The following is a 24,453-nucleotide window of genomic DNA, read 5'->3' as shown; positions in this document are numbered from 1 at the left end:
TCACTCAAGCTAAATATCAAGACCGTACATCAAGCCCATCTTGAGTTATAGTATTTTCTCATTAATTATGCAAATGAGGTCTTCATTTGCATAGTTGATATATGTTAATATTTCTCTCCTCTTCAGGTCTCGGACCGGAGTTTTTTTGCGATTTCGTATGTAGGCCGACACCCTCAGGTCGACGGGCTACAATTCCGCCGAGAAAAGTAGGACGGAAAATGTAATCACATGGTCGAAAAGCGGTTTTCTGCTGTTTTCCGATGTATTTATCGGTATTGTCCGTTGTCCCTTTATTTTGGGTAGAAACCATAGTAAAATGTAAATTTGGCATCCGAAAATTATCATTTTTTTACACTTTTTTGATCGAACCTGCTCGGAAAAAACGAGTTTTCCTGGGGTCACGGCATATATGCTGAGAAAGCGTAGTAAATGGTGTCTCTGAAAAATGAAAAAAATAAAAAAGTCATGTGATAACTTTTTCGCAATCTCCGATGACGCAAATTCGGTGAAAATGCATTAAAAACGATGCTATTTGGGTCATCAGGCGAGAAAACCGCATCACCGTTCCCGCGGACTAATACAAAAAAGGCTTCGATAGCGAACCAACTGCACCGCGCCCAAAAATACTACAACTCACGGGCTTTTCAGAAGATTCAAAATATTCATACACAGCTAAAACCATCACCAAGCAATCTCGGGCAGAAATCAGGGTGACGACAACGCACTTCCGGCAGATTACCGGGTCATGACCCAACCCCCGGTCACAATTGAACTCCGACCCGGAACCTTAAGAAACATATTTTGTCTTAAAATTTGTTCAAAATTTTCAGAAAAGTTATATCCACCATATATCCAAATTTGGCGTATCTGCGACTATTACTTTTCCCGCAGCAGGGGTTTAAAGTCATGTGAAAAACACTGTGTTTTGAGGCTATTTTGCCAACGTGCAGGCCTTAACAACGTTACAGTAGGGAAATTGATAAAAACATCATTTTTCAGGACATCGCTTTTCAAAAAACAGGTAAAACGGGATGGAGAGCCTGCTCATGCCCTTGGCTTGGACATTATGCGGACTTTCCGTCGTGTCGGTGCTGCATATTGGCAGAAAAGCCTCTTTAAGAGTTGGCGTCGGTGACGTCACGCAGTGACGTCATGGTTCTCGAGGAAAACAGCAGGGGGTCGCGTTTTAAGTTCGTAGCTTTTAACTGAAACGAAGAATATGTCAAATTTTGGTATAGACTGGTAGACCACGGGTCGCACATTCCGAATCAAACGCGTCCGACATCAAATTCTTCACTACTTCGCCGTAAAGGCCCCTTAAGCAGCACAATGCTCCCTAAATGTGTAAAAGAATGCATTCTGACACAGTCCAAAGCGCAACCTGGAGCATGTCATCAGAGCTAGAAGCGGGCAGTTTAAATAAGTGCGTCCGAGATGTGTAGCGCGCCTAGTAGGCTGTCACTTCACACCATCAAAAGAAGAAAATATCGCGACGTTAAGGAGCGATGAACCAAAAGTCAGAAAACCAAGTTTCGCCTTAAGAAGGCTTAAAGCACTTAGATTTTAGCTTAATTCTCCAATTTAAGTCATCATAAAGGCGGGGCATCGCGAAAATCATACCGAAGGTCAAGTTGAGACATGGGCTTCCATCAAATGACGTAGTCAGTGAATTCCTTTTAAAAACGGTTTGGCGGCCAGAAATGATTAAAGATGGCCGTATTTGAGGTTTGGGGGGGGGGGGGGGCACATGGGGGAGGGGGGCGCCAAGCACCTATCCATGGATATATCGAATTTAAAAGAGAAAAAAGGCCAAACTTCGGGGTTTTTTCAAACAAACTTACAGATTTTGATAAAAGCTTTCGAATGCGTCGAAATAACGTCATCTATGACGTCATCGACGCAGCCGCTGCCGTCCTTTTAAGGTCTCGGACCGGAGTTTTTTTGCGATTTCGTATGTAGGCCGACACCCTCAGGTCGACGGGCTACAATTCCGCCGAGAAAAGTAGGACGGAAAATGTAATCACATGGTCGAAAAGCGGTTTTCTGCTGTTTTCCGATGTATTTATCGGTATTGTCCGTTGTCCCTTTATTTTGGGTAGAAACCATAGTAAAATGTAAATTTGGCATCCGAAAATTATCATTTTTTTACACTTTTTTGATCGAACCTGCTCGGAAAAAACGAGTTTTCCTGGGGTCACGGCATATATGCTGAGAAAGCGTAGTAAATGGTGTCTCTGAAAAATGAAAAAAATAAAAAAGTCATGTGATAACTTTTTCGCAATCTCCGATGACGCAAATTCGGTGAAAATGCATTAAAAACGATGCTATTTGGGTCATCAGGCGAGAAAACCGCATCACCGTTCCCGCGGACTAATACAAAAAAGGCTTCGATAGCGAACCAACTGCACCGCGCCCAAAAATACTCACGGGCTTTTCAGAAGATTCAAAATATTCATACACAGCTAAAACCATCACCAAGCAATCTCGGGCAGAAATCAGGGTGACGACAACGCACTTCCGGCAGATTACCGGGTCATGACCCAACCCCCGGTCACAATTGAACTCCGACCCGGAACCTTCAGTTACATATGTCACATGTTTGAGAGTCCTATTATTGAATTTGGCGGATGTATAAACTTTCCTCATTAATTATGCAAATTTGCATAATAAGTATCTAATCATGTACATCATCACTCAAGCTATCTTCTTACCAAAAATCATGACCATCCATCAGGCCCTTCTTGAGTTATTCCATTTCAAAGTCTGAAGCAAAACCTGCTCCTGCAGTTCGAAAAAAGCCGCTAGGGGGCCCAAACCTAGACCACTTGCTCTCTGTCCAAAAAGCTATCTACCACTCAAAAATCACGACCATAGCATGTCCAGAACACGAGATATCAAAACAGGAAGGTCCGCTGCAGTACCGTAACAAGCCGCTAGGGGACCCAAAATCTAATCATTTCTATGTCTCATCAAGACCTACCCACCTACCAAATATCAAGACAATCCATCCAAGCCTTCTCCAGTTATGCTGTACGTTACAAACAAACACACACACAAAGAAACGCTACCCTCTGCATAACCTTCTCGGCGAAGGTAACAAGAGTCCAAGGCCTGCCACAGTACAGAGACTAAAAAATATTGGGCTGTACCCAGACCTCTTGAACCAAGGGTACCAGTCAAGTCAAGGCGAACACTAGCCTGGTACCCATCCGTACTTAGTTACCTGGTCCCTACCAAAAAAAAAGAACCCTTCACTTACTTAATTACCCTATGTTTAGGTACTTAGTTTAAGAACCCTTTGCAAATATCTATTTTCGAATAGGTACTGAATGCCTATGTAGGGCAACGGAACTGAATACAGGATATGGCTGGCGATGATAGGAAAAAGGGATGGATACCAGGCGAGGTAAACACCTTCACTCACCTTTGCACTTTACCGTGTTTGCCAGGTTATCTTGAAGCTATCCGTCAATGTAAAAGCTCAACAAACATACCAAAGTGACTCTGACTTCTTATGGTAGTCTGCGGTAGAAAAGCAAGGGTACCTGTCTGTCTGAGTGTCTGATTGTATGAAATAGATCTTGACGAGACAGCACAGTCGCTGTAACGGTTCGAAACAGACCTGCAGTCAACGTGTTGGAGCAACAAACTTCCAAGATGTTTATTTTGGCAGGTTTCTTCCTCACATCCTGGACTTTTCCATTACCGTTGATAAGAAAATACCTTACGTTATCTGAGTGATTTCTGGTGAACCTACGTATTTCATCTGTTATTGCATGCAGCATGGTGATATCACTAAAAACTTGACTCATATATATATATAGTATAGTTAACTAGTCTATAGCATACACATTACTTCGATAAAGCAGTTGGCTAGACTAAACAACAAATAGAGGAGGCGTAATGCACACAGGAAATGCATGAAGGCAACTCATTACCAATTTCAAGTGTCTACGTCCTATGATGTCGATTGTAACGTCATGACAGGTTTCTCTTTCCTTTCTGCTAAAGTCATCTCCTACCTAGCCGCAAAACAATAACAGGAAGCTGTCTACATCAGTGAACTCTAATGAACTTACTATCGTTAGTGGCATAACATTTCCTGTACAAGCCTTCAGTAAATCTTAAGGGTGGTGTGAAAGAAATGCCATAACCTGGGACAACGCATAGTAGTAAAATGTAGTATATATGGCTCCTGGGGTCCCTGACAGTGAACTTCACACAGGCTTCCAAGTGGCTCTATCCAGGGGGTCCACATCTTTCCTGACACACAATCCAACCAAGGTTTCCTTGGTCTACCACAACGTCTGTTGCTTAGCCCGCATGATTAGAACAATTTCTTATAACCTGTCTTTTGAGGACTGCTAACAGCTGAACTGAGACAGTGTGTAAGGCTTTAGGTACACAGTAATGCTCCTCAACGCCAAGTTCGTATGACCTCTTGAAATACCAACTGGCTCCCGAGATTTGGGCACTCATTATCCGTGTAAACATTTTCATAAGTCCTGGCAGAGGATGCCCTTGGCACTCCTCTACATTACATCTTTATCATCCCCAGCTGTAGCACTGCTCCCGCCAACTTTGGAACTCCAGACTTCAAATTTTACTGCCTCACCCTGTGGCTTATCTATATGATAAATCTAAAGCAGTGTGAGGCCCAAGCTACCCTGGGAGCCAGACCCCATGTATTCAGCGCGATCACCCACCACACGTGCGCCAGAGCTTTACTGGCCCCTCTCCCACTGGCCCCGACGATCCAGAGCCAGAGTAGGGGCGTGGTGGATTGTCGGGGCCAGCTGTAAAGCCTGGGCGCGTGTGCGGTGGGTGACGGCGCCGAATACATGGGGTCTGGCTTTCAGGGTAGGCCTAAGCAAATAATGCCAAGTTCATCCGTAACGTTTAATACCAAGGTTATACACGAACAATCGAGCATCAGGCTCAGTCTCTATGACTAGTTCAACTTCAAAGTGAAGAGCAGCCTGGATGCCAGACCCCCAAACGAAAGATATTTCAGAGATTGGGGGTCTGGCATCCAGGCTAAGTGAAGAGTTAAAAAGTGCACTGGTAAAAAGTACTGAATGCTGCAAAAAAAACATGAGTAAAAGACTGAGACTTCGCATAATCCTACATATAAATGAACTGTTGTATACTGTAATACATAAAAGTATTTGGACTTTTCATTCATTGGTAACATTTCTGTTTACATTTGCATTTTAAAAATCCAGTTTTTACCGCAGATCACCGTATACTAGATGTAGGAAAATCTGCCTCTGTCATTCTTCCTGTGCCTGGGAATGTCAGTAGGAAAAAGGAAATGCCACTTAAAATGTTATCTTGTTCAACAAAAGACACAGGAAATTATAACGTTAGAACAGATAAAATCAGAAGAATCATGACCTAAAGAATACACTGCCTGAGATTGCATTTGTAAAGCATCTAACATTATATTTCAACATATAGAATCAACATGCTAGAAATCAGTAGAACTAATTTTCGTTCATTACAAAACTAGCCTGGATGCCAGACCCCCAAACTCTGAAATATCTAACCTGCACGAAAGATATTTTAGAGTGTGGGGGTCTGGCATCCAGGCTATTACAAAACCAACTTGAAAACATATTGCGGTGAAAATGCACTGACCTCCCAATTCTAAACATGTGGACCCCAAAGGGAAAGGGGATCTCAGGGGAAAGGGGTCTGCCCTGGGTCTCATTGTTTGTGCGTTACAGATGAACTTGGCATCATCCTTGACACCAAGGCCTTTTTCGAATTTGTGGATCACCTTCCCTATGGCTAAGGATGTGGTGGAATTCTGTTGCGATCTTTAACAGACATTCAGATTTCTGCTTCTAACAACCCTACAAACTAGGTACATGTGTATTAGAAAAGTACAATAATGTTAACCAAACATCTAACGTTATGTTAATACACATTTCAATGTAGAATCAAGATGCTGGAATAAATTTTGATTCATTACATTTACACGGTACAAAACCAACTTGCAAACATATTGTAGTGACACGGTGCATTGACCTCCCAGATCTTAACATATGGACCCCAAAGGGATGGGGATCTCAGGGGAAAGGGGTCTACTATGGGTCCCATTGTTCGTGTATAACCTTGGTATAACGTTACGGATGAACTTGGCATTATCCTTTGACCCTTTTCGTGGACCACCTACCCTAAGGCTAAGGATGTGGCTGTATTCTCTTGTGATTCGTATAAACAAGGATATTCTGTTTCTAACAACCCTAAGTTTGTATCATGGAAAACTGGACATGTTTCCGCCATCCAATAAAACGTCCATAAAGAAGATCGAATGTATGAAAAATATTGATCGCGGAAAATCCCCCCCCCCCCCTCCTTCCTTGTTGTGGTAACGTTAGGTATGGTATACCTTCCCATAATCAAACGACAGTCTAACGTTACGTACCAACAATACTTTCAGTATCATTATGTATATCTGATCCACGAGTTGTTACATGTAGCTAGCCAGCTTTAGATAAACAGTGATTTAATTGAGGGGACAGGTTATCAGTGCACAGACGGTTTCGCAAACAAAGGCGCTAGCCGTGTGAAAACACAGTCGCGCGCTGCACAGAAAGCGCGTTCAGAAAATATATGCACAACAACACATCGGAAATCATTCAAACATCACGGCACGGAATATTCATTTACAGGCGATCAGAACGCGGGACGAGGTGTAGCAAACGTTCGCGGACTTACCTGGAGTGTTTGAATGAGGAAAACATTGCAGGGTGGTCCGTTGTTGTGGTGTGAAAACATCGTCTCTGGCAGCTACACAAGCCAGCACCCTGCCGAGCTGGTGTGACATCACCCGGCTCACGTTCATCCGGCGGGGGCGGGGATGCAATCTGGCGGGGGATTCAATATTCGTAAACCTTTTTTCATTTTATCATTTTACACAAATAAAGCCTACATAACAATTTGCAGTCAAAATAAATTATAATAAATGTAAAAGTATAGTATTTCTTTAAAGACTACCTTCAATTGTGGTAAATTCATCATAAATATATAGTCCTTTTTCCCTTACTAGCGCTATATAACGGAAGAGATGGACTCGTCCCACCCACCTGGAGCGGCAGGGATACCACTTCCGGTTGTCATCAAGGGATACAAACTATCTACCGCCAATGAATGGGACAAAAGAACAAATTCCTGCTACACATGCCGAACGAGTGAGAATATCCAATTCCCAATACTAGTCTATTCGGGGGCGTAAGAAATTACTCATTATTTCGTTCACTTCCTCCTTTGTCGTATTCATTTCTCTCGGGTACAACACCTGTGCACCTGTAGGAAAATAGAGCCAAGGACGTAACGTTACCATATATGGCATTCGGAAATACGAAAACTTATGAATAATTTCAGATGTATAATGTGTATATGGTATATACAGCCTAATCAGCAAGTAGATGTTGGAAAGGGAATATCGTAACCCGGCCAATCCGGTTTTTTTTCGGGCATACAATCCTTGTAACGTTAGGTTTTATGTTCAGAAAAACGAGGCAGCCCGGAAAAAGCAAACATCTTTACCGTTCAATTCTTCCTTGGAAACGAGCCACAACCACAACTTTCACCAAAATCAACTGTATAAATTTCTGCGTGTTTATCTGTGTTTCCGCACTGCAGTTTCTGTATGTTCCGTCAGAGAGCGCTTACCTCTCAGGGGGTAAAGTCTGCCAACACTTATCGCGTTCTGTGCTCATTGAATGCTTTTACTCGAAAAAAAGCTTAACCCTTGTCCTGTTGGACTTTTTTTACCCTATAGTAGTCCCTGTGCTGGGCTTTTTTTACCCTATTTAAAGGAGGGGTACTGCTTTAACTTTGCTATTTTTTTTATACTTTGCCCACAAATAACTCTATAAAGTTATATATCAATACAAAGCTAAGAGTCTCTACTTTTCAGAAATATATTGCAAATTTTGCCTGCACCTACCTGTATTGATTGATAATGGCAATAAATCAATAAAAAAACCTTTTTTTCAAAAACCTTTTGTATTGAAGTATCTGAACCATATAAAAAGAACCAATATCAAAGCTGCAGCATTCCTGACACATCCTGACAACATCAGAGCTATATCTATGATGAAGAAGTTCACCCAGGTATCTCAGCAGGTAGGTTTATGACCATACAATGTCCACGGTGCTGAACTGGCTTTTCTGTAGAAAAGCTTAGCCATTTAGATTTAGTATACTTCTTTCTTTACCTCTATTACAATCACTTTCCTACACATCAGCTGAAAGCTTACAACAGGTATTATCTTTGGAATTCCAAACAAAGTAATATCATTGAATACAAAGGTAATAAAGATACAAAAGGCAATAAAAAGTACATTATTCCACAAAGTTTCCATTTACTGCTGCATAGCACCAACACAGAGGTCTCTACCAAGACTACAATGTTGCTGACCAGTCTTGGCAACATCAGAATGATACATGTGAAGAAGTAAAATACACAGGTATTGTAACAGGTGAGTACATGTATATGGTTGTAGACTGCCCTTGGTGCTGAACTCACTTTTGAGCAAAATCTACACTCTCATACAGAACAGTACACTTCATGCTGTAGCCATAGAACAATTGACATTCTAGCTTTCTATACATGAGTGGAAAGCTTATAGTCTAAACTTTCTTGTCATATCAACATACAGTCGTTACAATCTTTACTAAAGGCTATATTATAATAAAGACATAAAAAGCAATAAAAAGTACATTATTCCACTATGCTTTCACATGCCTTTGTATAGCATCAACACACAGGTTTCTACGAAGACTACAAAGTTTCTGACCAGTTTTGACAACATCAGAATAATATATCGTATTATATGTAAAGAAATACGAATTGCAGATATTATAACAGGTAAGTATATGGCTATCAAAGTCTGAGACTGGTCAGCCCCACAATAGAAATCATGCACCACTTCCCCGCCAGCGACCACGTCCACTACCTCCTCGGGCACGTCCACGCCGTCCTCGGTAAGTGCCCCGAGCTCTTCGACGGCTAAAAGTAGCGTTAGCGCCGCTTTCAAGTTCATCAGCAACGTGTAAGGGTCCCTCTCCGCTTGCCCCGGCATGTCTTCGAGGCCGATGTTGTGACTCCCCGTCTTCGCCAGAACTGTCACTGATTTCAGCGGAATTTTCACTTGATAAAGGATATTCCACCACTGAATCGTTCGTGAAAATGTCGTCTAGAACGTCTTCGACCGTGTACCGATCCATTTTGGCGTTTAAATACCGATATTACCGCCAGAAACACGGAAAATATCTCTCCGAAAACATACCAGCAGACGACGCGCCATCATGGCCGCCTCATTAACATATGGCCTCATTAACATATCGCGCATGCGTCTTGAGATGAATTGCGTAACAATAATTTTGACCCTTAACCCCGACGATGTTGCAACACTATGTTACTTCCGGGTTTCGGGAGTTACGCGGGGGTGCGACGCGTTCGTGCCGGTACGGTGGCCCACAGGAACACGGCGTTTTTTCTTTATATCTGGGTTTATTTTAAACTTTTTTTTCCTGCGTGAAAATTTTTCGCACTTTTTTTTGTTTTGCAAAATTTTCTTCTTCTTTTTTTTTGTGGGCATATAATGTACCCTCCCCGACAACGCACCGTCCCCAGGTCAAAGGTCGTGTGACGGGCGGACGTGTAATGGCGGCATATAGATACCGACTGATGAATCGTAAGTTATTCAATATATCTCATAGAATTGCATTATCACACTCCAAATTCAACTTGTTCTGTATAATTATGAGCTCCAGATCGTTGGAAAATTATCATAACGTGATGTTTTGCTGTAAAACTTATTGGTAAACGGTCATCATCTGTTCTCTCATTGGGGAGGGGGGCGTTGGGTTTTTGGAAAAACTTTGCTGCTTTCTTCGTGTGAATTTAGGACCGATTGGCATTAATGATTAGTATACTTTTTTATACTTTTATCTTAGGTTGGCGATAGAAAAGTCCTGGCAAAACTCCTATGGGGAGCTATAATTGAGGGGTGGAGAGCTCCTTCAGCCCTGAAGAGATCCCAGCCACCCCAAGATAATCTCCACACATGCACCCAGGCTCGTCACACCTGTACCAGTCAGCCATAGTTAATTGATATCCTTGACACTTTGAGCCTGGCGTGTTTGCTCAAGGAAAAGTGGCCTGCAGGCTGATTTGAGCTTTTAATGAATATCAAAGGTTCAATATTGGTCATTGTATATGTGTTATGCAGCACGTCTATGTGGTCATGTTTTCTTATTAGACTGTTAAAGCGAGCTAGCCAGGGTTCTGAACTGTGTCTAGAGGTCAGGTACAGAAGGCCAACTTGGCATCGTGTAAATAAACTGCACTTGGAGTACCCAAGGTGTGAAAAACCACAGCAGTGCGTCTAGATTCATACTCCCAGACAATATTTCTGGCACTTGAGGGGAAGCATTTTGTTTCACCTCTTTTCGAGCCTTATTTTGATGTAAACTACTGTATAACTTAGAAGGAAAAAAAGATTTATGATTTAAGATTCTCCCCTTCAACACAACCTGCCCCCTCCTTTGAATTAGCACCGTGGAATTAGGATGTTGCATAGCCTCAACAAAATATCATGTTTCCTAAAAGCAATGAACATAAAAATATCAAGACTCCAAACAGCACATGTGTTCGGCAATCATTTATTGTTTCTGTAGTGCCATTAGTATGATCCAACATATTTAGTGCAGCTGTCAAAATAAAAAGGTCAACTAACACCTAATTTACATGTATGGTGCAGCCGTTCTGCTAGACAAATCAATAATAAAATATAATTCAAATTTGACAATGTAGACAGGATGCTTTGGCTATTCTGAATTAACCAGTTATAATTCGGGCAGGCTGCATTAATACAGTGGTTCCATCAGGCAACATAGTACGTGGTAGTTTTCTTACGACATACTTTATGTAGTACACGTAATTAAATCTTTTTCACCAATCCCTATTATTGACATACTAATACACAACAATCCTTTCCTTTCTCCTTGCTGGCTACTTAGGAGTGGTGTTTTGCTTGGTGTAGCATACCATAATAGCTGGTGTTAGTTATTAGTTCATTAATGGTATAAGTAGGTTCTACGGGAACAGTGTACATGAAATAACCTACATTCGTACAATCAGCTGATACACCATGTCCTGGTTTTCTTCTATCATTCCACACTTAGGCTTGTTGCAAAGAAAAACCTAATGCAGTGAATTTAAAACATGCAATGAATTGAGTTGTACCATGAGCGACTGGCAAGAAATGTTATGAAGTAATACACCAACAAAGCCTTCATTACGTAGACATGATTACAATATTACTGACTGTACTAGTACATGCTTCAAATTTACAAAGTCTTCCCTCCTTACAATGTTGACTGACTGTTACAGTCTTGAGACCAAAGGCTCAGGTGTCTGCAGCAGCAATTATGAGGTCATTGACAAGAAAAAGGGCAATGTGCTGAAAGTTTGGTAGTCCCAACAACATAGGCTCCAACCTCTTTGTGTTAGGATGAAGACAATGAAATTTGAACTTTCAATCAAATCATTGCATTCAAAAGTGAAAGAACAGTAACAACTAGGAAGACAAGACTTTCTTCAATGGACGGTGCCAAAATAGGAGCATTTTGGGGTTGAAAAATATTTTATCAAATAGTTAATAAACAACAAAGGAAGCAGGTGACCCAAGAAACAATGTGTTAAATTGGTGTGGCCTAAGTGCCAGCAAAGTTTCAATGCAAGAAGAATTGCAGCTACTGTTATTCAATCATAATTCTCAGTCGTTAGTACAAGGGGGGTTATCAGAGATACATGTATATACTATATACATGTATTTCTGATAACCCCTCTTGTACTGACCCTTAGATAAAATTGACTATTAGCCAATTTTATCTAAGGGTCACTTGCAATATATACAAGGTCTATATACAATTGTGCAGCCTCCTGCCAAGTGTCTGGTACCCGCCTCTGCATGTTCGCCATTATCTCTTCCAGATACCTGTTGAGGGGCTCATTCCCCACATCACTGCCTGGAGGTTTGCAATAATGTTGTGCCTGCTGTCTGTCATGCTGGGACAGGTGGTTCAGGAAGTTATCTCCACCTGTCACGTTCAAAGAGAACAGAAAATGAATACATGGTACACAGTCTGCAACAAATACACATTGTGTCGCCAAACAGCTATGATTGGTACATGGACATTTAGAAGACATAGAAAAAACAAACACATCTTCATCTAAGACATTACTTTACCAATCATGCGAGGCCAATTACCTTCAGAGGAACTGGGGGCAAACAAATAGTACTGCAGCTCATCAGTAGCTTGAGGAACAATAATTGTAGTTGTGTAATCATGCTTTTAAATAGAGGTGTCTGTCTTGCCCCCCTGCTGGGCGACTTGAGCATGGTCTCGACCGTGCTCAAGTCTTGTCTGGGAAAAGGGGACTTAAATACCCAGATTTCTGTTTACAAAGTCAAAAATGACAGATTTCTATTTACACAGTCACAGGACTTGGGCTGAGTGTGCTCTAAGTGTACTTGGAAAATGCACGTGTAAGCCGGGCCTTTGGTACAGATGACATTTCCAGAGTTCATATTTTTGCTTGTGTATACCTGTTCGCTCTGGCAGGAAGAACAACACGTTTGGTCGTCCACCTGGAACTGTTGCCCCTCGATGCGGACGGATTCTTCTGTCATTCCAGTCCTCCATGAACTCCAGGAGTTGTTGTCTGATGATCGGCATAAAGCAGAAACGTAGGATTCCTCTGTACATTCAAAGAGTCAAGTAAAGCAAAAGTCATCGTTATGATACAATAGTATATGAAAAACAGTCATAACTACTATTCTTGCAACCAGTACAACCTCTGCTTTTCAATTTTTGTAAAATAAGAAAACAAATTATATTGTATTGTACTTGAGCAATATCTGATCATAGTATGTTAGTACTAAATATCTAAATATAGTACTAACAATTATGAACAAAATAACATGTCAAGGCTCCTGCCATATCATAGCAAAACAAAGTAACATGTAAAGCCATGTACACTTTAAGTTTAAGAGGCAGGGGTTCCTCAAAGTAGCATTTAGTATGCCACAGTAAATTTGGATCAAAAACACAAGGTGGGTGGAATATGTATCACACTATACCATAAATCACTTACTTGTGTAGAAAGTTCTCTACTTCAAGGTCTCCATGACCTGCCATTTCCTAAAAAGTAAACCACTGTTACAATAGTCTTGGTTTAAAAAGAGACTAAATCCCACATATACATGTAGGTTATACTCTCATCATCGTGAAAAATTTTGATGATTCACCAAACACATACAGATAATGGACCACAATATCATTAATAAAAGAAAGAGAAATGAAGTTAGTAACTGTACAGATTGTATTAATATCATTATCTCCATGAAAAAAGACTTCTTCATGGTGATATTGTTTTGCGTGTTTGCGTGTGTGTATGTTTGTGCCTTCGGATGCTTAAAGTCAGCATAACTGAAGAACGTCTACATGGATTGTAATGATATTTGGTATGTGGGTAGGTGTTGGGAGGAGAAAGGTCAAGGTCGATTTTGGCCCTCCTGATATGTGTCACTGGAACAACAATGGCGTATTTGTCAAAACCCTTTAAGGAGAATAACTGAAGAAGCAGATTTTCATATCATTTACTATGCAGGTAGCTTAGACAGATGTACACAATGAATTGCAAAAATATGCAAATTGAACTTGATTTGCATAAGTAATGAGGAAAATCTATATTTGCAGTGTTGTCCATTGCAAGTTGTGGGACACCTGTTATAGCGAAACTGGGTCACTTCCCGAGGGGCTCGACAGCTGGTTGTGAAACCACAGAGGGATATACAACCAAACCTTTATACTTCTTTTTGATATGTGGATAGCTTAAGTGTTACTTGATATAATGAAATGACGATAATGCAAATCAGAATCTAATTTGCATATTGCATAATTAATGAAGGCATTTTATAAATCCACTCTGTTCAATGGTAGGACAGTTCAAAAATGCAACATACAGTATGTAACTGAGAAATAAAGGGACATTGGCAGATAAAAGTTATGCAAATGAAGACCCTATTTGCATAATTAATGAGAAAATACAGTAATTCCACATTGGTAGATGCAGTAACTGGAATTTCATACTTATGGCATTTGGAAGTTATGTGACAATGACCATAGTTGAATATAGATTATATAACTGTGGGCCTAATTTTCATAATATATATTTCATGGAGATTTGAGGTCTACCAACTCTTGTTTTATTTATGTTACTCTTATTGTATCACACCTACAAATTGAGAAGAATCTATACTTTCTCTTAATAAGAAAACTAAAATGTTCAATTTTGTTCAGTTCCATGAGCATCTTTACCTGGAAAACCCCAATCCACCACACCACTGTGGGCCTCAGGTGAGACCAGAAGGCTTCAATACGCTATAATGATAAACAAAACACACCATTAACATGTATTTTACCCAAGTACAGTATCTGTTTATTAGTGCAGTAATGTAATAAAGCATAAAATGGTTTGATTTTGTTAATGTTTGATACATTTTGTATCTTCAGAATGAATCCAAGCCTCTTTTTTGGCACTGTTAGCTACCGGTATGGTATGATGCTATACCACAATAATGATAAAGCTGTAAGATGCATCTGTACCTTGCTTGCAAGGAACATCAAGGAAATGGAAATACAGACAGGCCTCAGAGGCACACTAACTGATAGGAACCTTCATAATGGGGTCTTACACTGCACAATGAAATGTAATCAAAGAAATGCACCTGATTATGCACAGACTTGCCATACTAATGGTTGCAATGAAAAGAACACTGCATTGCAGCCACCACCACATTCTCTGTGCCTGGATCGGACAAGTTGTGGACAACCTGCAAGAATGTGGAAATAAGTGTCCTTTATCTTCAGATAATGGTTCTAAATACAAGGTGCAAGTGAACCCAAAATTGGAGCCATGGCTACTATGCACCTACAAGTAATTGTTTTTAATGTGGGTGCACCAGTGCACCTAAATATTTACCTATACTATGTAAACTGTTAAGTCACTTTTATACACTAGCATACAGACTGAAAAATATAAAACATTTGTTTACGATATCTAAGTTGATAACAGCTATGCTCTAGCTGATCATGATAAGAGAGGCATTTTGTAATACTAATATGGTTTTGCTGACAACTATATGCTGTACATCTAAAATATTTTTTTGTGAAACAAAATCTTCAAGTCAGGTGCACCAGTGCACCTTATCCCCAAAATTAATTTCAAGCTCTTGGTAATGTATGATACTGAAATAGTGTTTAATGTGCCACATATCCAATATAGTGACCACTGAATAGGCTGTATGTCTGTATAACTTATATAAGCTATTTTAGAATATCATTCTGACAATCAATGAAAAGTTATGGCAAATTCCTGCCCGTAGGCTAATCGCATGTACATGTGACACGGAGTGGACGGACAGACAATAATGGACAGTAGAACATATGACTACTCAAGTCTTAACTACTGACACTATGTCAATGTACCTTCTAGCTGGTTGACTGTGTTCAGGTAGAGTGTGGCCACTACTGCAGCATCCTTATTTGTTGTGCCAACATGTAGCCACATGCAACGTCTACTATAACTACAATGTAAAAGACAAGTGTCATTATGATAAAAGTTTCATTTGACTATCATGTCTAAGACAATTGTTAACGTTAAGTGCTGCAAATTACCACTCAGTCTAACGGTGAAACCAATACACATAGGTTAGTCAAACAGCGAATTTAATGTGCTGGAGGTCAAGAAACAAGCAAGGTCAACGTTATGCATGCAAGTTCTACACCACAGATCTAGATTGGTTGTACAGCTCAATGATATACAGATTATGTTCAAGTGCAAGACAGAATGATATATGGTTGGTCTCTAAAGTCTCTGACATTACCATGTTTAGAGAATGGTCGCCTGTGATAAGAATGGAAACCAGGTGTCAAATACCTGACAAAAATTATATAAAGCAGTAGATAACCTATAGTGTGTACATTACCCATCGATGCAGCCATGGAGACAAAATCCATACGGTTTCAACTTGTCATTCCTGCAAATACAGTAACAGAGAAAATTATTTTACCACATCATCGTTTCAAAGTGGTTAGTTATTGGTAATACACAGAATGCAATTTCACAATGTACACATATACACACCCATCAATATGCCAGACTTGACTCGGCCCCTGAAGGACAAGACAAAAGGCTAGGATTAGACAAAGAAAATGCAATATGACAGTCACTTCTGATAACATTTCAAGGAAGTTAATATTCACCAACCTACAGCATAGGGGTATATTGAAGGAGAAGCAATAGTGCAAACACACAATAAGTGTAATATATCTCAGCTTTTGACATGAATAGAACACTGAGATGTAGGTAAAATGTAGCCTCTGCCAAGCTGCATGGATCGCTGGGAAAATAGTATACGTCGGCCAAATAGAGTGAAGTGTTCTAAGGGAATCGGCTACGGAGAGAGGGTCAATAGGCTACCAACTCTGTGGAGTAGAGGCTACATGATGTATGTAAAATGTGCAAAAAGACACACACGCAAGTAACGGTTATACATATCATAACATAGAATGTTAAACAACCTACTAGACTAAAGAAACATTACTGAAAAAAGAGAAATGTAAGTCTCAAGACATTCAGGTAAAAAAAGAATTTCTGTGACGAAAATGTCAAGCATAATGACCCATATAATGACAGCTGACAAGTCCTGATTCTTAGCTATTAGGACAGAACCAATAGATGTAATAAAAGAAAAAAAACACATGTCAACCAAAGTAATTTTGGAGCCACACAGTGCAATAACAGCGTTCAAAAGTATATCTTGAAAATGTCAGAAAATTACTCTGCAACAAAAATAAAGATTGTGTGTACTACCAGACTAAAGAAGTCACGCCGAATAAGACGTCGTTGTCGTCTCTGAGCTGAGCCTTCTGGGTCTTCTTCTTGTAAAATCCTTTACACAGTACTCCTGATGTGTTAGGGACATTAGGGGAAAATTAAGGATATGTGCAAAATGGTTGCTGTCTGCCCAAGGCTAAGTTAATTAAGTACAGCTTTGTTCTGAAAACTTCTACTTAGGGTACAGGGTTTAATATGATACTTCTCACATTGAAAAAAAACCAAACAAATACATGTATCACTACTTCTAGATCGTTTTAATTCAAACACATCAAAAATACAAATACCTTCTGACATTAAGCCGATATTCCCGCAAAAGTCAGCGCCACATCTTTCTATAGACAACGTTTTGGTTTGGGCACTGGAGTTCTTCCTGATAACAAAAATTATTAATAGAAAACATAAGTGATGCATGGCAACATCCAAAGAAACGTGCCATACAATATACATGAAATGTGTGAGAAAATGATCAGCCGTAAAGTTAATCCATGATAATATCATATCTATGTAAGAAACTATGCCATTCTTCCATATGAACCATGAAAATATTGACTACTTAATACCTATAGTAAGTAACACCAGTGATACATAGAATAACATGAGAATAAAGAACTGAACATGGAAACATATTCTTCTTCTGTATAACTTCAAAGACCTTTTACTTTCCCTTTTTTCCCATAACAAACAGCCTAAAGTTAAATGGCATGTATACAAGACACAGGAATATCCAAGACATCGTGTCAATGGACATTTTGAGGCTGTGTATGTGTGATTTCTGTTACTTCTTTGAATTCATGTTTCCTCAGAGGCCATAGGAATCAACTGACTTACGGTTACAGCACCGCTACGTATACATTTCACATAAAAAAGTATACTAATCATTAAAGCCAATCGGTCCTAAATTCACACGAAGAAAGCAGCAAAGTTTTTCCAAAAACCCAACGCCCCCCTCCCCAATGAGAGAACAGATGATGACCGTTTTACCAATAAGTTTTACAGCAAAACATCACGTTATGATAATTTTCCAACGATCTGGAGCTCATAATTATACGGAACAAGTTGAATTTGGAGTGTGATAATGCAATTCTATGAGATATATTGAATAACTTACGATTCATCAGTCGGTATCTATATGCCGCCATTACACGTCCGCCCGTCACACGACCTTTGACCTGGGGACGGTGCGTTGTCGGGGAGGGTACATTATATGCCCACAAAAAAAAGAAGAAAAAATTTTTGCAAAACAAAAAAAAGTGCGAAAAATTTTCACGCAGGAAAAAAAAGTTGAAAATAAACCCAGATATAAAAAAAAAAACGCCGTGTTCCTGTGGGCCACCGTATGCCGGAAATACCCCCAGCGCCTATATATAGGCGGTCCGCAGGACCCGCACATTATCCGTAGCGCCTATATATAGGCGGTCCGCAGGACAAGGGTTAAGATTCCCTTTTGATTTCATTAATACTTACAAACGCAGCTGGTTCTGCATGTGAAGTTTAGTCTTATCATAATGCTGCTTCTGTCGGTTTCGCCCGTGGCTGTGCCCTACTAGCTGTGCCCTGTAAACCGCATCATGGCGTAACACACCAGGTTTGTTTTGTACTGAAGAGTACTAGTTGTACCATAAAACCTCCTTGGTTGTACCAAGGAGGTTTTCCGTGGGACGGCCTCGTCTCATAGCGTCTTGCAGGAAGAGGGTGTCAAAAGGACGGCCAGACGGAAACATTGGCGGAAACATCACTTGATTGTACTAGTCTCTACCAGACTAACCGCGTCGGCTATAGAGAGAACATTTGCCGGGGGACTTTGGCCATGGAGGATAACATTCCCATCCGCAGTTGCAATATTTGACCCTATCTCCATAGCCGACTCCCTTCATCCAGTTGACTCTATTTGGCCAATTTATACTATTTTCCCAGCGACCCGTGGAGACTGCAGTACTGGTATAGTCTATAGTTGTACCCTGGGAGACCAGACACCGTATATCGGCGCGCCACCAAGCACCGCACGCGCGCCCAACCTTTCCAGTTGCAGTTGAAAAAAGACTTTCGTGGTGATTAAAATGATTCCATGATCCAGAGCACCTCAATTTTTCTCGCTCTTTTCTGTGCCCCTTGGACCATTGTTGCATCATCGGGATTTCAGTCACGCAATGTCTGTAATATGATCGATGTTTTCTTCTCGCTGCCAACATCACTCAGTGCCAAATGTGTAAATCTCCGGATCCAAACGATGTGAACTTCAGGTTGTTTTGAGCGTGTTCTTGTGAAGACAACCCGGCCAACCGCTTGTATTTTGTACGTCTGTTCAACATGTGAGCGGTTGCATGGTAAAACACGAGTAAACCATGTTGACATCTGCTCGTAAATTAACCATTGTGTGAGTGATGACATTGCACTACAGATTACTCTTCAAGCAGAGGATGGGTTCCGGTAGGATTTTGACGTGTTTTTAGGCGTTTTTGTCGGGCTTTCTACTATGTAATTTTTTGTCTCTATAGAGACCACAAAAAATGACAAAGTGGAAAGCCCGACAAAAACGCCTAAAAACACGTCAAAAACCTGCCGGAACCCATCCTCTGCTTGGAGAGTACTAACAGATATCATTATCTAGCCTCAATTGCAGGCTCTGAACCGGCCTTTTTTGGGGCTAAATAATATACTTTTTGCAGCCAGCCCGTAACCATCAGCCACCCCCGTAACCATTTTGCTACGGGGGCGGCTGATGGTTACGGGCTGGCTGCAAAAAGCCATTATTCAGCCCCAAAAAAGGCGGTTCAGAGCCTGCAACGGAGGCTAATCATTATCGAGGCGCGATGAAAAACGACCTCGCTGATATTCAAGGATGGAACCCAGGTGGAAATATAAGAGTTATAACGTTATAACGTTATCCATGATATGGAGGTAAATTACTGACGGTGGGGTTTCGAATAGGCACATATTTCGGCCCGGGGAGGACAAATTTCCACGCAACTCGCCGTGCGTTCAGCTATTCCTTGTAACCCACGGGCAGGTAACATTTATTAAACTTTATTTGTCTGTCAGTCCCTATTTCATAAACCACGATACATGCAGCACCAGGTATTCTGTAGGCTCACATATCATGTGCTCGCGGGGGATACCAAGAGTGCCTCACGGATTATGAGCTGCGGTGCGCAAGGAAAAGCTCCTAAGCCAAAAGCCAAGTTGTGGCATGGGAATCACTAGTGTTTCCCAATAGCAAAATTAGGGCAATAGCCTTGTTTCCTGATAGCTGGCTTTCTTTCCTGATAACATACATATGATCACAACCTATCAGTTCCCAGCAAAACCTACTCAGGGAGGTAAGTTTAGTCTCCAACCAGACCCAATAGATTGCAAAGACCGCAAAGACCGCAAAAAACGTACTTCCTCTGCCAGTTTGATACGGTCTTTATGCAACCTATAGATCTGCTTGGAGATTAGGTAAGTTGGGAATGAAACTTGTGAAGCATTGGGTAATCTCTAAGCAGATCTAACGGTTGCAAAGACTGTATCCAACTGCACCGTGCCAACTGGCAAAATGAGTTTTGTTGCAACCCGAAAAACTCCTTTTCATGACAGTTGGATACGGTCTTTGCAACCGTTAACCGTATGATCTGCTTAGAGATTAGCATATGGGAATACTAGTATCGTGAAACAACGTAAGTTGGGTGATGATTGATTCTCATGAAAGTGATCTCGAACCAGTTAAGCTCAATGGACTCAAATAACAGTTGACTCTTCCATACTTTCGAAGCAAGAGGTTCGGCTCGGGCTAGTTTTGAACGTTTCTAGGCATTTTTATCGGCTTCTATTTTGTCCGGCCGTGGACATAAAAAAATGTGACAAGATAGAAAGCTCGGAAAACGCATAAAAACACGTCAAAAACCAGCCGGACCCAAAGTATTACAATTGTTATTTCTCCGTTCACTTCACACTTATGCTTTGACGAAACTAGCTAAACGTTTTCAATTTCACCCTCTACTGATAGTGAAGATAGAATATATACCTTTCTCAGATTATTTAATTAAAGGACACTTGATTAAATCCAGAGACGACTGCCGATTTTATTCAAGGCCCTGTTTGTCCTAAAATTGAAAGCCAAACGCGTGGTCAACGCCTGTGATGCACTAGCCTCCACCAGGCCCTCCTACGGGCGTATGGAGAATTCGGCAGGGAAAGGAATAGTAATAGCCAGAAGAGCCAGTCCACGGTGAAGATCACATTTCGGAGCCTGCAGATGAAACCCTGGCAAATATTTCGGCGTAGTTTAGTCTAGAGACAAGAACTTGATGCACCGTCAAGAGGAGCCCGCGTACTGAAGCGTCATCTAGCGGTTATTTTACTCTCTGCTCCAGGTGGCCAACACAGTTGAACTAGCATCAACACCTCGCGATAAAGCAGCTAGCCGGTAGGTGGCAGAATTGCCACTTGGACTTGGAAAATCCACTGAACATGGAAGGGCATGAACATGTCTGTATCCAGAACGAAATGCTTCTACGGTATACAACCTGGTATCCAAAACTTCTAGAGTTCTTAGTAGAATAGTAGAAATCGACCAACGAATATATACGTATGGTGGATACTAGTATTGTAATCTCCAAGCAGATTTAGAAAGGCAAAATGGTCAAGTTTCTAGAAAAGCCCGCTGCCGAGTCGGCGGAACCGTGAGATTGAGATTTTGCGTTTCTATATCTGCTTGGACATTATAAACATCGGCCATCAGTTGGACGGACCTTCACAAGTTCAATGGCTGACTAACTGCACTTGCCAATTCTTTACCGCATTTGGACAGACTTCTACTATTTGTACGTCCCCGAGAGAGTCTGAAGGGGGCTATTTTGCATTTTTGTGTGAACCCCGGAACGAAAGTCTCCTAAATCAATCAGAAAAGGGTGAATTTTTCATGGACACCATTCCCCCGAGCGTGTGTGTACTTGCCCCCGACCGGTGAAATACCAGTTTTTATTACAATGCTAGCTATGTCAAAATATCCGCGCATTTTGGACGTAAATTGCGAACTAGATCCACGGTAATGACGACATTTCCATGCGTTATTTTCCAAAACGTATCGTTTTTGATATGTAACCATTATCCCAATGCGAAAGACCAAAAATGCCTCTAAACATTAATCTCCAAGCCGATCTAGGCGCGAAAATCGTAAATGCTAACCAGACTGGAGCTTCTCTGGCTAGCATTTACGATTTTCGCGCCCCGTGTAGATCTGCTTGGAGATTATCTAAACATGCCAAATGTAGGGAATGAATAAAAAGGAAAAGAGAAGAAATTAAAGATCATTAAAATACCCAACTGCAACGGCACTAACGTTATACAATCTTGATTTCATTGTAAGGTTGTCTACAACTGCACATAGCTTGTTTGTTTGTATAGTATCATACAAATTCGAACTCTGCTCTAAAAAGTTACATAGAATCTACGTTATATAACGTCCTTGGGCAGTGCCAACGCGCCAGCCTGGTTTAAGTCTCAAACAATATCATAAGTGCTTTTCTCTGGAATTGCTCAAACAAAAAAATCATATCATCACATAACCAAGGCACGTATCAAAAACAGGCAGATTATCCGGCGGTGCACCGGTTAAAAGATCATGTAACACACTAATTTTCATTTTTATCCCGCGGGGTCCTGTTAAAATCATCCTCGTCCACCAGGGCCTTTCCGCTCTACGTTACATCGCTCGCGGAAATGTAACGTAGAGCGGAAAGGCCCTGGTGGACGAGGATGGTTAAAATCAGCTGAGGGCGGGACTTCCCGCCGCCTGCTTCCCGCCGCGAGCGTTCACTTCTTATTGGTGTAACTAGCATGGGCGGTACCATTAAGTGAGGGGTGTATATTAAATCTTGAAATTAATTTCTTATTTGTAAGCTTATATAGAACAATTTTGTTCTTTATGAATATTGCTAACATATTTCATTACAGTTGTTAAGTTATCTATAGATTCGTATATATTGAAATGTATGAGAATTTAGAATTTTGGGCAATATGGCTCCCCCTGTTTTGAGAAATGCCCGTCATCGGAAGTTAGTGACCCGTAGAACGTGCGCTGACCTGCATAGAAACAAAACCAGCTGCGCTCAACTTGACAGTGAATAAACCAAGCCGGGAAGCTTTGACGAGGACTTTCTGGTGCGGACAAGTTATCCCTGTCACCTATATCGCGAAGAGACAGCTTTTTCGCATCTCCAAGCTGACAGAAAGTGTCTTTGCGATGATATTCGCGCGGGTCGGGCTAACGGTATGGCTAGCGTGCGTGTGGGGCTGTGCCCGGTCAGGGGAGGCTCGGGAACAGGAGACGGTTCCCCCGCCCGTCCCCACGGTGTCGTCCCCGCGCCCGGACCGCTTCGGCAACCGCTGCGACGTGACGGCCACGGTAACGGCGACCACGGCGTGTCGGACTTGTCCTCTGAACGCGGAAGTTGAGTGTCCGAAAGGCACGACCAAGACAACCCAAGGAGAAGGACAACGCGACTGCCAGTACCGCATCCCCGTCTTCGGGTCCTGGGGTATCGTCTTGACGGGCTGCCACCACGTCTGTGCCCGCCAGGTTCTCCAACCCCAGTGCTGCCCGGGCTACTGGGGACCAGACTGCCAAGGTTTGTCCGCTTTTCTTGTAGCATGCTGTTTCAGGAGTGTGGAACTCCATTTACAGTTGATTGTCAAACGATTAGCAGACCGCTGCGTGCGAAAAACTGTCCATTGTGTTTGGGTGTTCATCAATCTGTCAACGATGAAATGGAGTTAGCCGCCCCGCTCCTCCCCTTTCTGACATCCAATTTTCTCTTCCAAATCCCTTCAACAACCCACACTTGACTACACCAAGAACAGTTGTATTTCATTTCTCCATTCCTCCCTAGCCTCATCTTAGGAATGTTCTTGTTTCATCGGTTGGTCTTGTGCCAGCTAGGCCTTTTTCTGGCATCAATACTTTCCCTTTTCAGAAAGTTTGTCCCCTTCACACAAAAATGTAGTTTTACATCGGTTTGTGATAAACACCCGCGTGTGGTCTGCTTTGAATCTTTTACGGATCCTTTATATAAGGACGGCATTTCCTGCAGTTTCGTAACACACACAAACACACCGCAAGCTCTGATAAAAATTGTTTATACCAAATGTTTTCTTCCTTTGCGATACCCTTGAGAGCTTAGTTCCCCTAGAGTGTCAAGCGTAGAAAATCGGAGACTTGTAAGCAGTCCCTACTTCGAGAAATAACAAACGCAGGCTTTTGTTCTTGCCAGTTTCCCTGGCACTTCGGAGACTTTTCTCCGCATGTTCTTGTTTTTACAGCCGTCGAGCATGTTAGAATGAGGAAACCCAGGCCATATCTGGCCCTCCGATGTTTTCAACATCCTGTTACATAGAAAAACACTGCAGCATACAATCTTTTATTTTCCTGCCGCGTCCTCCCCACCACATCATGCTGCATTAAGATCCTTTGTGTTCAATGACTC

General features: G+C 41.4%; 3 protein-coding genes and 1 long non-coding RNA gene across 15 annotated transcripts in view; 2 read left to right on the top strand and 2 right to left on the bottom strand.

Moving 5' to 3' along the window:
* LOC136434761 (uncharacterized) overlaps positions 1-6,859 on the bottom strand; it is a 29,015-nt gene extending 22,156 nt beyond the window's left edge. Inside the window, exon 1 of one of the 3 annotated variants that reach the window (XM_066427803.1) lies at positions 6,727-6,859. The gene's annotated coding sequence lies outside the window, so the exon portion shown is untranslated. Of the gene's footprint in view, positions 1-3,424; positions 3,522-3,545; positions 3,728-6,726 lie in introns of those variants that run through there. The other 2 variants (XM_066427804.1, XM_066427805.1) reach the window with 2 other exon arrangements.
* Positions 6,860-9,488: 2,629 nt separating this feature from the next.
* Positions 9,489-10,663, top strand: LOC136434759 (uncharacterized). Its single transcript, XR_010755787.1, has 2 exons — positions 9,489-9,713; positions 9,976-10,663. It is a non-coding gene; the product is annotated as an uncharacterized lncRNA (long non-coding RNA).
* Positions 10,664-10,667: 4 nt separating this feature from the next.
* Positions 10,668-18,321, bottom strand: LOC136434758 (uncharacterized). Of its 10 annotated transcripts, none has more exons than XR_010755784.1 (11): positions 18,099-18,309; positions 17,275-17,360; positions 16,964-17,057; positions 16,235-16,263; positions 16,059-16,127; positions 15,577-15,674; positions 14,817-14,921; positions 14,407-14,469; positions 13,181-13,227; positions 12,633-12,784; positions 10,668-12,123 (listed from the first exon to the last, which is right to left on the bottom strand). XR_010755784.1 is itself a non-coding variant. In XM_066427799.1 (10 exons), the coding sequence occupies exons 2-6, from the start codon at positions 17,282-17,284 to the stop codon at positions 14,821-14,823; spliced, it is 354 nt and encodes a 117-aa protein (XP_066283896.1). In that variant the 5' UTR covers positions 17,285-17,360; positions 18,099-18,313; the 3' UTR covers positions 10,668-12,123; positions 12,633-12,784; positions 13,181-13,227; positions 14,407-14,469; positions 14,817-14,820. The 10 variants fall into 10 exon arrangements, 3 of the variants coding, with proteins under 3 accessions (XP_066283896.1, XP_066283898.1, XP_066283897.1); XR_010755780.1 differs by having other exon boundaries at positions 16,077-16,127; positions 18,099-18,307; XR_010755785.1 differs by lacking the exon at positions 16,964-17,057 and having other exon boundaries at positions 18,099-18,308.
* Positions 18,322-23,054: 4,733 nt separating this feature from the next.
* LOC136435121 (stabilin-2-like) overlaps positions 23,055-24,453 on the top strand; it is a 138,308-nt gene continuing 136,909 nt past the window's right edge. Inside the window, exon 1 of the mRNA XM_066428352.1 lies at positions 23,055-23,598. Coding sequence (XP_066284449.1) covers positions 23,214-23,598 — 385 coding nt within the window. The 5' untranslated portion in view covers positions 23,055-23,213. The remainder of the gene's footprint in view (positions 23,599-24,453) is intronic.

The sequence above is a fragment of the Branchiostoma lanceolatum genome, chromosome 5 (genome assembly GCF_035083965.1).
Source record: "Branchiostoma lanceolatum isolate klBraLanc5 chromosome 5, klBraLanc5.hap2, whole genome shotgun sequence".
Classification (NCBI taxonomy): Eukaryota; Metazoa; Chordata; class Leptocardii; order Amphioxiformes; family Branchiostomatidae; genus Branchiostoma; species Branchiostoma lanceolatum.
The sequence above is the reverse complement of the archived record's forward strand: the minus strand, read 5'-3'. Positions and strand labels throughout refer to the sequence as shown.